This window comes from Engystomops pustulosus, chromosome 8, assembly GCF_040894005.1.
Source record: "Engystomops pustulosus chromosome 8, aEngPut4.maternal, whole genome shotgun sequence".
Lineage (NCBI taxonomy): Eukaryota > Metazoa > Chordata > Amphibia > Anura > Leptodactylidae > Engystomops > Engystomops pustulosus.
Genome location: NC_092418.1, coordinates 117,907,237 through 117,924,487, shown reverse-complemented (window position 1 = coordinate 117,924,487; position 17,251 = coordinate 117,907,237). Strand labels below are relative to the sequence as shown.

General features: G+C 39.2%; 1 protein-coding gene across 2 annotated transcripts in view; it reads right to left on the bottom strand.

Moving 5' to 3' along the window:
- Window positions 1-17,251, bottom strand: part of PTPRN (protein tyrosine phosphatase receptor type N) — a 155,230-nt gene that overhangs the window by 25,301 nt on the left and 112,678 nt on the right. For both annotated transcript variants that reach the window (XM_072122376.1, XM_072122377.1), the window contains one exon: window positions 11,598-11,816. In XM_072122376.1, coding sequence (XP_071978477.1) covers window positions 11,598-11,816 — 219 coding nt within the window. The remainder of the gene's footprint in view (window positions 1-11,597; window positions 11,817-17,251) is intronic.

Here is a 17,251-nt window from a genome sequence, read left to right as displayed (position 1 = left end):
ACTGCCCCCAATGTACAAGAATATAACTACTATAATACTGCCCCCTATGTACAGGAATATAACTACTATAATACTGCCCCCAATGTACAGGAATATAACTACTATAATACTGCCCCCTATGTACAGGAATATAACTACTATAATACTGCCCCCAATGTACAGGAATATAACTACTATAATACTGCCCCCAATGTACAGGAATATAACTACTATAATACTGCCCCCTATGTACAGGAATATAACTACTATAATACTGCCCCCTATGTACAGGAATATAACTACTATAATACTGCCCCCTATGTACAAGAATATAACTACTATAATACTGCCCCTATGTACAGGAATATAACTACTATAATACTGCCCCTATGTACAGGAATATAACTACTATAATACTGCCCCCTATGTACAGGAATATAACTACTATAATACTGCCCCCTATGTACAAGAATATAACTACTATAATACTGTCCCCTATGTACAAGAATATAACTACTATAATACTGCACCCTATGTACAGGAATATAACTACTATAATACTGCCCCCTATGTACAGGAATATAACTACTATAATACTGCTCCCTATGTACAAGAATATAACTACTATAATACTGCCCCCTATGTACAGGAATATAACTACTATAATACTGCCCCTTATGTACAGGAATATAACTAATATAATACTGCCCCCTATGTATAGGAATATAACTACTATAATACTGCCCCCTATGTACAGGAATATAACTACTATAATACTGTCCCCCATGTACAGGAACATAATTACTATAATACTGCCCCCTATGTACAGGAATATAACTACTATAATACTGCTCCCTATATACAGGAATATAACTACTATAATACTGCCTCCTATGTACAGGGATATAACTGCTATAATACTGCCTCCTATGTACAGCAATATAACTACTATAATACTGCCCCCTATGTACAGGAATATAACTACTATAATACTGCCCCCTATGTACAGGAATATAACTACTATAATACTGCTCCCAATGTACATAACTACTATAATACTGCCCCCTATGTACAAGAATATAACTACTATAATACTGCCCCCTATGTACAGGAATATATCTACTATAATACTGCCCCCTATGTACAAGAATATAACTACTATAATACTGCCCCCTATGTACAGGAATATAACTACTATAATACTGCCCCCTATGTACAGGAATATAACTACTATAATACTGCCCCCTATGTACAGGAATATAACTACTATAATACTGCCCCCTATGTACAGGAATATAACTACTATAATACTGCCCCCTATGTACAAGAATATAACTACTATACTACTGCCCCCTATGTACAAGAATATAACTACTATAATACTGCCCCCTATGTACAGGAATATAACTACTATAATACTGCCCCCTATGTACAGGAATATATCTACTATAATACTGCCCCCTATGTACAAGAATATAACTACTATAATACTGCCCCTATGTACATGAATATAACTACTATAATACTGCCCCTATGTACAGGAATATAACTACTATAATACTGCCCCCAATGTACAAGAATATAACTACTATAATACTGCTCCCTATGTACAAGAATATAACTACTATAATACAGCCCCCTATGTACAGGAATATAACTACTATAACACTGCTCCTATGTACAGGAATATATCTACTATAATACTGCCCCCTATGTACAGGAATATAACTACTATAATACTGGTCCCTATGTACAAGAATATAACTACTATAATACTGCCCCCTATGTACAGGAATATAACTACTATAATACTGCCCCCTATGTACAGGAATATAACTACTATAATACTGCCCCCTATGTACAGGAATATAACTACTATAATACCGGCCCCTATGTACAGGAATATAACTACTATAATACTGGCCCCTATGTACAAGAATATAACTACTATAATACTGTCCCCTATGTACAGGAATATAACTACTATAATACTGCCCCCTATGTACAGGAATATAACTACTATAATACTGCCCCCTATGTACAGGAATATAACTACTATAATACCGGCCCCTATGTACAGGAATATAACTACTATAATACCGGCCCCTATGTACACGAATATAATTACTATAATACTGCCCCCTATGTACAGGAATATAACTACTATAATACTGCGCCCTATGTACAGGAATATAACTACTATAATACCGGCCCCTATGTACAAGAATATAACTACTATAATACTGCCCCCTAAGTACAGGAATATAACTACTATAATACTGCCCCCTATGTACAAGAATATAACTACTATAATACTGCCCCCTATGTACAAGAATATAACTACTATAATACTGCCCCCTATGTACAGGAATATAACTACTATAATACTGCCCCCTATGTACAAGAATATAACTGCTATAATACTGCCCCCTATGTACAGGAATATAACTACTATAATACTGCCCCTTATGTACAAGAATATAACTACTATAATACTGCCCCCTATGTACAGGAATATAACTACTATAATACTGCCCCCTATGTACAAGAATATAACTACTATAATACTGCCCCCTATGTACAGGAATATAACTACTATAATACTGCCCCCTATGTACAGGAATATAACTACTATAATACTGCCCCTTATGTACAAGAATATAACTACTATAATAATGCCCCCTATGTACAGGAATATAACTACTATAATACTGCCCCCTATGTACAAGAATATAACTACTATAATACTGCCCCCTATGTACAGGAATATAACTACTATAATACTGCCCCCTATGTACAAGAATATAACTACTATAATACTGCCCCCTATGTACAAGAATATAACTACTATAATACTGCCCCCTATGTACAGGAATATAACTACTATAATACTGCCCCCTATGTACAGGAATATAACTACTATAATACTGCCCCCTATGTACAAGAATATAACTACTATAATACTGCCCCCTATGTACAAGAATATAACTACTATAATACTTCCCCCTATGTACAAGAATATAACTACTATAATACTGCCCCCTATGTACCAGAATATAACTACTATAATACTACCCCTATGTCTAGGAATATAACTACTATAATACTGCCCCCTATGTACAGGAATATAACTACTATAATACTGCCCCCTATGTACAAGAATATAACTACTATAATACTGCCCCCTATGTCCAAGAATATAACTACTATAATACTGCCCCCTATGTACAAGAATATAACTACTATAATACTGCCCCCTATGTACAAGAATATAACTACTATAATACTGCCCCCTATGTACAGGAATATAACTACTATAATACTGCCCCCTATGTACAAGAATATAACTGCTATAATACTGCCCCCTATGTACAGGAATATAACTACTATAATACTGCCCCTTATGTACAAGAATATAACTACTATAATACTGCCCCCTATGTACAGGAATATAACTACTATAATACTGCCCCCTATGTACAAGAATATAACTACTATAATACTGCCCCCTATGTACAGGAATATAACTACTATAATACTGCCCCCTATGTACAGGAATATAACTACTATAATACTGCCCCTTATGTACAAGAATATAACTACTATAATAATGCCCCCTATGTACAGGAATATAACTACTATAATACTGCCCCCTATGTACAAGAATATAACTACTATAATACTGCCCCCTATGTACAGGAATATAACTACTATAATACTGCCCCCTATGTACAAGAATATAACTACTATAATACTGCCCCCTATGTACAAGAATATAACTACTATAATACTGCCCCCTATGTACAGGAATATAACTACTATAATACTGCCCCCTATGTACAAGAATATATCTGCTATAATACTGCCCCCTATGTACAGGAATATAACTACTATAATACTGCCCCCTATGTACAGGAATATAACTACTATAATACTGCCCCCTATGTACAGGAATATAACTACTATAATACTGCCCGCTATGTACAGGAATATAACTACTATAATACTGCCCCCTATGTACAAGAATATAACTACTATAATACTGCCCGCTATGTACAGGAATATAACTACTATAATACTGCCCCCTATGTACAGGAATATAACTACTATAATACTGCCCCCTATGTACAAGAATATAACTACTATACTACTGCCCCCTATGTACAGGAATATAACTACTATAATACTGCCCCCTATGTACAAGAATATAACTACTATAATACTGCTTCCTATGTACAGGAATATAACTACTATAATACTGCCCCCTATGTACAGGAATATAACTACTATAATACTGCCCCCTATGTACAGGAATATAACTACTATAATACTGCCCCCTATGTACAGGAATATAACTACTATAATACTGCCCCCTATGTACAGGAATATAACTACTATAATACTGCCCCCTATGTACAGGAATATAACTACTATAATACTGCCCCCTATGTACAAGAATATAACTACTATACTACTGCCCCCTATGTACAAGAATATAACTACTATAATACTGCCTCCTATGTACAAGAATATAACTACTATAATACTGCCCCCTATGTACAGGAATATAACTACTATAATACTGCCCCCTATGTACAGGAATATATCTACTATAATACTGCCCCCTATGTACAAGAATATAACTACTATAATACTGCCCCTATGTACATGAATATAACTACTATAATACTGCCCCTATGTACAGGAATATAACTACTATAATACTGCCCCCAATGTACAAGAATATAACTACTATAATACTGCTCCCTATGTACAAGAATATAACTACTATAATACAGCCCCCTATGTACAGGAATATAACTACTATAACACTGCTCCTATGTACAGGAATATATCTACTATAATACTGCCCCCTATGTACAGGAATATAACTACTATAATACTGCCCCCAATGTACAAGAATATAACTACTATAATACTGCCCCTATGTACATGAATATAACTACTATAATACTGCCCCTATGTACAGGAATATAACTACTATAATACTGCCCCCAATGTACAAGAATATAACTACTATAATACTGCTCCCTATGTACAAGAATATAACTACTATAATACAGCCCCCTATGTACAGGAATATAACTACTATAACACTGCTCCTATGTACAGGAATATATCTACTATAATACTGCCCCCTATGTACAGGAATATAACTACTATAATACTGGCCCCTATGTACAAGAATATAACTACTATAATACTGGCCCCTATGTACAGGAATATAACTACTATAATACTGCCCCCTATGTACAGGAATATAACTACTATAATACTGCCCCCTATGTACAGGAATATAACTACTATAATACCGGCCCCTATGTACAGGAATATAACTACTATAATACCGGCCCCTATGTACACGAATATAATTACTATAATACTGCCCCCTATGTACAGGAATATAACTACTATAATACTGCGCCCTATGTACAGGAATATAACTACTATAATACCGGCCCCTATGTACAAGAATATAACTACTATAATACTGCCCCCTAAGTACAGGAATATAACTACTATAATACTGCCCCCTAAGTACAGGAATATAACTACTATAATACTGCCCTCTATGTACAAGAATATAACTACTATAATACTGCCCCCTATGTACAGGGATATAACTACTATAATACTGCCCCCTATGTACAAGAATACAACTACTATAATACTGCTCCCTATGTACAGGAATATAACTACTATAATACTGCCCCCTATGTACAGGAATATAACTACAATAATACTGCCCCCTATGTACAGGGATATAACTACTATAATACTGCCCCCTATGTACAAGAATATAACTACTATAATACTGCCCCCTATGTACAAGAATATAACTACTATAATACTGCCCCCTATGTACAAGAATATAACTACTATAATACTGCCCCCTATGTACCAGAATATAACTACTATAATACTACCCTTATGTCTAGGAATATAACTACTATAATACTGCCCCCTATGTACAGGAATATAACTACTATAATACTGCCCCCTATGTACAAGAATATAACTACTATAATACTGCCCCCTATGTACCAGAATATAACTACTATAATACTACCCCTATGTCTAGGAATATAACTACTATAATACTGCCCCCTATGTACAAGAATATAACTACTATAATACTGCCCCCTATGTCCAAGAATATAACTACTATAATACTGCCCCCTATGTACAAGAATATAACTACTATAATACTGCCCCCTATGTACAGGAATATAACTACTATAATACTGCCCCCTATGTACAAGAATATAACTACTATAATACTGCCCCCTATGTACAAGAATATAACTACTATAATACTGCCCCCTATGTACAGGAATATAACTACTATAATACTGCCCCCTATGTACAAGAATATAACTGCTATAATACTGCCCCCTATGTACAGGAATATAACTACTATAATACTGCCCCCTATGTACAGGAATATAACTACTATAATACTGCCCCTTATGTACAAGAATATAACTACTATAATACTGCCCCCTATGTACAGGAATATAACTACTATAATACTGCCCCCTATGTACAGGAATATAACTACTATAATACTGCCCCCTATGTACAGGAATATAACTACTATAATACTGCCCCCTATGTACAGGAATATAACTACTATAATACTGCCCCTTATGTACAAGAATATAACTACTATAATAATGCCCCCTATGTACAGGAATATAACTACTATAATACTGCCCCCTATGTACAGGAATATAACTACTATAATACTGCCCCCTATGTACAGGAATATAACTACTATAATACTGCCCCCTATGTACAAGAACATAACTACTATAATACTGCCCCCTATGTACAAGAATATAACTACTATAATACTGCCCCCTATGTACAGGAATATAACTACTATAATACTGCCCCCTATGTACAAGAATATAACTGCTATAATACTGCCCCCTATGTACAGGAATATAACTACTATAATACTGCCCCCTATGTACAGGAATATAACTACTATAATACTGCCCCCTATGTACAGGAATATAACTACTATAATACTGCCCCTTATGTACAAGAATATAACTACTATAATACTGCCCCCTATGTACAGGAATATAACTACTATAATACTGCCCTCTATGTACAGGAATATAACTACTATAATACTGCCCCCTATGTACAGGAATATAACTACTATAATACTGCCCCCTATGTACAGGAATATAACTACTATAATACTGCCCCCTATGTACAGGAATATAACTACTATAATACTGCCTCCTATGTACAGGAATATAACTACTATAATACTGCCCCCTATGTACAGGAATATAACTACTATAATACTGCCCCCTATGTACAGGAATATAACTACTATAATACTGCCCCTATGTACAGGAATATAACTACTATAATACTGCCCCCTATGTACAAGAATATAACTACTATAATACTGCCCCTATGTACAGGAATATAACTACTATAATACTGCCCCCTATGTACAAGAATATAACTACTATAATACTGCACCCTATGTACAAGAATATAACTACTATAATACTGTCCCCTATGTACAAGAATATAACTACTATAATACTGCCCCCTATGTACAGGAATATAACTACTATAATACTGCCCCCTATGTACAAGAATATAACTACTATAATACTGCCCCCTATGTACAGGGATATAACTACTATAATACTGCCTCCTATGTACAGGAATATAACTACTATAATACTGCCCCCTATGTACAAGAATATAACTACTATAATACTGCCCCCTATGTACAGGAATATAACTACTATAATACTGCCCCCTATGTACAGGAATATAACTACTATAATACTGCCCCCTATGTACAGGAATATAACTACTATAATACTGCCCCCTATGTACAAGAATATAACTACTATAATACTACCCCCTATGTACAGGAATATAACTACTATAATACTGTCCCCTATGTACAAGAATATAACTACTATAATACTGCCCCCTATGTACAAGAATATAACTACTATAATACTGCCCCCTATGTACTGGAATATAACTACTATAATACTGCCCCCCATGTACAGGAATATAACTACTATAATACTGCCCCCTATGTACAGGAATATAACTACTATAATACTGCCCCCTATGTACAAGAATATAACTACTATAATACTGCCCCCTATGTACAGGAATATAACTACTATAATACTGCCCCCTATGTACAAGAATATAACTACTATAATACTGCCCCCTATGTACAGGAATATAACTACTATAATACTGTCCCCTATGTACAGGAATATAACTACTATAATACTGCCCCCTATGTACAGGAATATAACTACTATAATACTGCCCCCTATGTACAGGAATATAACTACTATAATACTGCCCCCTATGTAAAAGAATATAATTACTATAATACTGCCCCCTATGTACAAGAATATAACTACTATAATACTGCCCTCTATGTACAGGAATATAACTACTATAATACTGCCCCCCATGTACAGGAATATAACTACTATAATACTGCCCTCTATGTACAGGAATATAACTACTATAATACTGCCCCCTATGTACAGGGATATAACTACTATAATACTGCCCCCTATGTACAAGAATATAACTACTATAATACTGCCCTCTATGTACAGGAATATAATTACTATAATACTGCCCCCTATGTACAGGAATATAACTACTATAATACTGCCCCCTATATACAGGAATATAACTACTATAATACTGCCCCCTATGTACAAGAATATAACTACTATAATACTGACCCCTATGTACAAGAATATAACTACTATAATACTGCCCCCTATGTACAGGAATATAACTACTATAATACTGCCCCCTATGTACAAGAATATAACTACTATAATACTGCTCCCTATGTACAGGAATATAACTACTATAATACTGCCCCCTATGTACAGGAATATAACTACTATAATACTGCCCCCTATGTACAAGAATATAACTACTATAATACTGCCCCCTATGTACATGAATATAACTACTATAATACTGCCCCCTATGTACAAGAATATAACTACTATAATACTGCCCCCTATGTACAGGAATATAACTACTATAATACTGCCCCCTATGTACAAGAATATAACTACTATAATACTGCCCCCTATGTACAGGAATATAACTACTATAATACTGCCCCCTATGTACAAGGATATAACTACTATAATACTGCCCCCTATGTACAAGAATATAACTACTATAATACTGCCCCCTATGTACAAGACTATAACTACTATAATACTGCCTCTATGTACAGGAATATAACTACTATAATACTGCCCCCTATGTACAAGAATATAACTACTATAATACTGCCCCCTATGTACAGGAATATAACTACTATAATACTGCCCCCTATATACAGGAATATAACTACTATAATACTGCCCCCTATGTACAAGAATATAACTACTATAATACTGCCCACTATGTACAAGAATATAACTACTATAATACTGCCCCCTATGTACAAGAATATAACTACTATAATACTGCCCCCTATGTACAGGAATATAACTACTATAATACTGCCCCCTATGTACAAGAATATAACTACTATAATACTGCCCCCTATGTACAGGAATATAACTACTATAATACTGCCCCCTATGTACAAGGATATAACTACTATAATACTGCCCCCTATGTACAAGAATATAACTACTATAATACTGCCCCCTATGTACAAGACTATAACTACTATAATACTGCCTCTATGTACAGGAATATAACTACTATAATACTGCCCCCTATGTACAAGAATATAACTACTATAATACTGCCCCTTATGTACAGGAATATAACTACTATAATACTGCCCCCTATGTACAAGAATATAACTACTATAATACTGCCCACTATGTACAAGAATATAACTACTATAATACTGCCCCCTATGTACAGGAATATAACTACTATAATACTGCCCCCTATGTACAAGAATATAACTACTATAATACTGCCCCTTATGTACAGGAATATAACTACTATAATACTGCCCCCTATATACAGGAATATAACTACTATAATACTGCCCCCTATGTACAAGAATATAACTACTATAATACTGCCCACTATGTACAAGAATATAACTACTATAATACTGCTCCCTATGTACAGGAATATAACTACTATAATACTGCCTCCTATGTACAAGAATATAACTACTATAATACTGCCCCCTATGTACAGGAATATAACTACTATAATACTGCCCCCTATGTACAGGAATATAACTACTATAATACTGCCCCCTATGTACAGGAATATAACTACTATAATACTGCCTCCTATGTACAAGAATATAACTACTATAATACTGCCCCCTATGTACAGGAATATAACTACTATAATACTGCCTCCTATGTACAAGAATATAACTACTATAATACTGCCCCCTATGTACAGGAATATAACTACTATAATACTGCCTCCTATGTACAAGAATATAACTACTATAATACTGCCCCCTATGTACAGGAATATAACTACTATAATACTGCCTCCTATGTACAAGAATATAACTACTATAATACTGCCCCCTATGTACAGGAATATAACTACTATAATACTGCCTCCTATGTACAAGAATATAACTACTATAATACTGCCCCCTATGTACAGGAATATAACTACTATAATACTGCCCTCTATGTACAGGAATATAACTACTATAATACTGCCTCCTATGTACAGGAATATAACTACTATAATACTGCCTCCTATGTACAAGAATATAACTACTATAATACTGCCCCCTATGTACAGGAATATAACTACTATAATACTGCCTCCTATGTACAAGAATATAACTACTATAATACTGCCCCCTATGTACAGGAATATAACTACTATAATACTGCCCCCTATGTACAGGAATATAACTACTATAATACTGCCCCCTATGTACAGGAATATAACTACTATAATACTGCCCTCTATGTACAGGAATATAATTACTATAATACTGCTCCCTATGTACAGGAATATACCTACTATAATACTGCCCCCTATGTACAGGAATATAACTACTATAATACTGCCCCTATGTACAAGAATATAACTACTATAATACTGCCCCCTATGTACAAGAATATAACTACTATAATACTGCCCCTATGTACAAGAATATAACTACTATAATACTGCCCCCTATATACAGGAATATAACTACTATAATACTGCTCCCTATGTACAGGAATATAACTACTATAATACTGCTCCCTATGTACAGGAATATAACTACTATAATACTGCCCCTATGTACAGGAATATAACTACTATAATACTCCTCCCTATGTGCAGGAATATAACTACTATAATACTGCCCCCCTATGTACAGGAATATAACTACGATAATACTGCCCCTATGTACAGGAATATAACTACTATAATACTGCCCCCTATGTACAGTAATATAACTACTATAATACTGCCCCCTATGTACAGGAATATAACTACTATAATACTGCCCCCTATGTACAAGAATATAACTACTATAATACTGCCCCCTATATACAGGAATATAACTACTATAATACTACCCCTTGTAGACAAAAACATTATGTTACCTGATACTCATAGGTAGAGTCCCCGGCTCCTTCAGGTCCAAGCCCGGCAAGTCGCTCCTTTTCCCGCTGCTTTGCATGTTGCCTGAGACAGAAGATGACGGCGGAGGCGATGACGATTCCCGCTATACAGGCCAGAGCGATAAAGATGAGGAGAACAAACCGGAAAGTGTCCCCAAAGTGAGAGGCGTGTGGGAGAGCGGTGGAGGTGGCGTTGGTCCTCTGTGTATGAAGAAGAACATGAATTACTCTCAGCGATCCGCTATATACTGGGGGTAACATGAGTCAGTGGGGATCTCTGTATTATGGTGACATCAGATTCATGGAACATCCCTGTGAATGTTCTATAGGAGGATTCACCTCTCTAAAAATCTGATTACTACAGCCATAAGAAAGAACAATCCTGCAACAAGCACATTGTGAAACCTCCAGGAATCATGAATGTGTCGCTTCCCTGCACTCGCCTCACAGAGTTCACCAACTTTTTTTTTGGTGCACCTTTAACACAGGGCGTGCGGCACAATTTGCATGTTAAATACGGAGCTTGGTCCGACTGAACGCCCCCTAATTTGCTTTATATCGAGGCTGCACCACAAAAGGGTCGCGTGTGACGCTATAGCGGCGCGGACACTTCTCAGATACCCGTGTAAGCAGTTTACACCTGAAAGAACGTGCAAGGTCCATCAGAAATGCAGCGCAAAACCCTTAGTAAATGAGCCCCATTGTGTGATAACCACCATGTGACCTCCACTTCCTGTCACGTCTCAGCCGGTCTTAGTAATCAGATTTCCACAAATCCTAATACAGTAGTCACTACAAGTCATTGCCAAAATCTTGTATTACAAGCAATTTCCTAAATATTAATCCAATTTAACTTAATTCAACGGCTCGTGTCAGTCTATGGTACAAGACCTCAGGGGACGAGGACGTGTCCTATGCATCACCTGAGGAAACCAGAGGACGTCCTCCAGCCAATGGTCTGGACACCTCCTGTTCCCTATGGCTGTGTTCACACGTTCAGCAGGTGAGAAGATATCACTGTGCACATTTCGCACCCGAAATGTTTGGAAACTACAACTCCCAGAATTCTACCACAAGATGTTTGAGACGCTGGACAAGTTCAAGGGTTGCCAAGGGTCTTCCTAGAAAAATATGACAAGTATGGGAAACAGGACCATGTGATGGGACGTCGATCCCCACAACATTGTAGGATTATGGGTTGGACCTGCATCTTTATTCGGCTGTATCTACAGTGATGCAATGCTGGGAGCTGTAGTCCAACCACTGGAGGGTCAAGGATTAGATATTGGAAACTTCTAGAGCAACAAGGTAACACAGGTGACCCCCTAAGTGGTGTCTGCAAGTCCAAGTTTTTTGGGGGAAGATGGGGGTTAGTTATGTTTGGTCCTTGTAACTAATTTTCTTTCTTTATGTATATAGCGCAGACAGATTCCGCAGCGCTGCACAGAGTTTGCCATATCAGTCCCTGATTATGGGGCTCATAATCTAATCAACCTACCAGTATGTTTTGGAGTGTGGGAGGAAACCGGAGGAAACTCAAGCAAACACAGAGAGAACAAACAAACTCTTTGCAGATGTTGTCCTAGGTGGGACTTGAACCTAGGACCCCAGTGCTTCAAGGCTATAGTGCTAACCACTGAGCCATTGTGCTGCCCATACTGGAACTCTAAAGTAGAAATCTACAATATCTATTTAAAGGGGTTGCCCACTTCGTACAACCACTTCATGACCCGGTTATATGGTCCAGAATAGAGAGGCTCAAAGACTAGGGATGAGCAGACCCAATGGGGTTCAGCCGAGCCTTGAAAAAAAGTTTAGTTCGGGTACCTGAAACTTAACCCAGACTTCTGGCTGCCCTGGACTGTTTGGGTCCGTTCCCATATCCCACTCATGTCCATGATCCTAAAGAACCTAAAGAATCTAACACGAAGATCCGATCTAGAGGAACTTATTGACAAGGCAGCACAAAAATATTCAAAAACAATGATAAGTATAAATGGCCGAATATCAATTCTAATTGAAAGCCCCTGATACTGTTTTTTTGCTTCTGGAATTGATCATAATAAGTAATGTCATAATAACTCACCCAAAAATAATCCAAAAGCATCCGGATAAAATTCTGAATTCTATACAGAACCGATAGTGACCCTGATGACCCATTGGATCCATAATGTACATATGATAATAATATAGAAATAGTCACACTCTACAGGCACAAAGATATGAGACCCATCCGATAACACTGACATCTCCTCCGCTCCCACTCTCTGCCTTGCCCACAGAGCTCACAATCCAGAGCTGACAACTTGTAGAGGTGAACCAGTCTTTTCAAGGTCACTGTGGAGACAGATCCTAATGTCTCCTCCGAAGCTTTAACCCTTATGTCAGGCCGGATGTGTCCGGGTTACGGCGCTTTCCTCGCCAGCGATGACGAATATTGTGCGAATAGAAAGAAAACCAGAACAACAGAAAATAGAAAATACTAGAAATACAAAACCTACAAAAAAAACCTAATTACAAACACAAAAAAGCTCCTCTCCATTTTGAGGCGACTCCCTCCTGCACCGACACAAGTGGAGAGGAGCTGCCCCCATGGGACTTACCTAATGGCAGCTGAGGACAGGTCAACCTGAGCGCCTCCTCACTCCGAGGGGAGGGGGCCGGGGCAATACTGGGGTCTTATGGCCCCCCACCTCATCCATGTCACACACACAGCTCGGTCCCACAAGGAGGGACACAGAGGGGGACAGGAGGAATAAGGGGGTGACGTGGGGGGCAAAAAGAGGATAAGGGGGTCTCAGAAAAGTCAGAGGTGTCCAGGAGAGGACGTGTGTGCAGGGATGAGAGGGGGTGCTGGCGGATGGGTGATAGCGGGGGGCAGCGGGAGGGCCGGGAGCAGAGATGGAGGAGATGGATGGGAGCGGCAGGCAGGGTGCGGGGTGTGGGATGGGGTCTCTTGTCCCCTCTCCTGCCCCCGTGAGCTCCCTACAACATCAGCTTCTCCGTCACAATCACAGCACTTGTCACATCAAAAGAGGTTGCCATGACAACAGCTCCATGTTACTGAAAAGAGGCGTGCGTCCGAACGCAGGCGCCCGCCCTCCCTCCCCCCACCCAAAGGCAGACGGATACCACCCATCTGCACCCCCTATCATGCAGCTGGACGACACCTCCCCCCGGCCCCCACTAAAAGCCCTTCCCCCCCATTAACCTGTAATCAATAAGATGAGACAGGGACAAGTGCACAGACTGCAACAAGACAGATACATTGTATCCAGAGCTGTCACATAAAGAGTCACTGACATCCAGAGCTGTCACATCCAGAGCTGTCACATAAAGAGTCACTGACATCCAGAGCCGTCACATCCAGAGCTGTCACATAGAGAGTCACTGACACCCAGAGCTATCACATAGAGAGTCACTGACATCCAGAGCTGTCACATAGAGAGTCACTGACATCCAGAGCTGTCACATAGAGAGTCACTGACACCCAGAGCTGTCACATAGAGAGTCACTGACACCCAGAGCTATCACATAGAGAGTCACTGACATCCAGAGCTGTCACATAGAGTCATTGACATCCAGAGCCGTCACATCCAGAGCCTTCACATCCAGAGCCGTCACATCCAGAGCTGTCACATCCAGAGCCGTCACATCCAGAGCCGTCACATCCAGAGCCTTCACATCCAGAGCCGTCACATCCAGAGCTGTCACATCCAGGACTGTCACATAGAGAGTCACTGACACCCAGAGCTGTCACATAGAGAGTCACTGACATCCAGAGATGTCACATAAAGAGTCACTGACATCCAGAGCCGTCACATCCAGAGCCGTCACATCCAGAGCTGTCACATCCAGAGCCGTCACATCCAGAGCTGTCACATCCAGAGCCGTCACATCCAGAGCTGTCACATAAAGAGTCACAGACATCCAGAGCCGTCACATCCAGAGCTGTCACATAAAGAGTCACTGACATCCAGAGCCGTCACATCCAGAGCTGTCACATCCAGAGCCGTCACATCCAGAGCCGTCACATCCAGAGCTGTCACATAAAGAGTCACTGACATCCAGAGCTGTCACATCCAGAGCCGTCACATCCAGAGCTGTCACATCCAGAGCTGTCACATAGAGAGTCACTGACACCCAGAGCTGTCACATAGAGAGTCACTGACACCCAGAGATGTCACATAGAGAGTCACTGACATCCAGAGATGTCACATCCAGAGATGTCACATCCAGAACTGTCACATCCAGAGCCTTCACATCCACAGCTGTCACATCCAGAGCCGTCACATCCAGAGCCGTCACATCCAGAGATGTCAAATCCAGAACTGTCAAACCCAGAGCTGTCACATAGAGAGTCACTGACACCCAGAGCTGTCACATAGAGAGTCACTGACACCCAGAGCTGTCACATAGAGAGTCACTGACACCCACAGCTGTCATATAGAGTCACTGACATCCAGAGACGTTACATCCACAGCTGTCACATCCAGAACTGTCACATCCAGAGCCGTCACATCCAGAGCTGTCAAATCCAGAACTGTCACATCCAGAGCCGTCACATCCAGAGCTGTCACATAGAGAGTCACTGACATCCAGAGCTGTCACATAGAGAGTCACTGACATCCAGAGCTGTCACATCCAGAGCTGTCACATAGAGAGTCACTGACATCCAGAGCTGTCACATAGAGAGTCACTGACATCCAGAGCTGTCAAATCCAGAACTGTCACATCCAGAGCCGTCACATCCAGAGCTGTCACATAGAGAGTCACTGACATCCAGAGCTGTCACATAGAGAGTCACTGACATCCAGAGCTGTCACATAGAGAGTCACTGACATCCAGAGCTGTCACATAGAGAGTCACTGACATCCGGAGCTGTCACATAGAGAGTTACTGACATCCAGAGCTGTCACATAGAGAGTCACATCTGGAGCTGTCACATAGAGAGTCACTGACATCCAGAGCTGTCACATAGAGAGTCACTGACATCCAGAGCTGTCACATGGAGACCTGCACTCTAATTCCTAAGGTCATATCTCTAGGACACAAGGTCACGTCTGAGAACCTCACGAGATGCGTAAGAAACCTCAGTGATCGCCGCTCTCGTCCCCGTTACATATTATGCAATCAAATCCGGAAATGGAACGTTCATATTATGTCGCCATGGCAACCTGGTGATAATTATCCTCTATTTTCTGGATATCACTTCATATAGTACAAGATATCAGAGACATCGCAGCTATAGTCACCATGGACCCTACGAATCCTACCGGGAAAAATGCACTGGAGACCTGTCCTCACACTGCTGTGCTCTGTGCTCTCTGCAGCCAGTGTTATGTATTGTCCCTGTAAATATGTATAATTATATGTTTGTACATGTTGCAAGTAGCAGCAGTTCTGTAAAATATGGCTTTATATTCCAGGGTTATAGCTTCTCTTAGTGCGCTGGGGGGCTGTCCTCACACTGCTGTGCTGCAGGGAGCTGATCCACAGACCCCACCTCTATCTGCTGTAGAGGATTTTGGTTGAACACTACATCACTCAGCATCTCATTGCAGTGAGAGCAGCGCACAGCAGTGTGAGGACTTGCCCTTGGTGCCATTGTTGAACCAATGCAATATAAATTCATG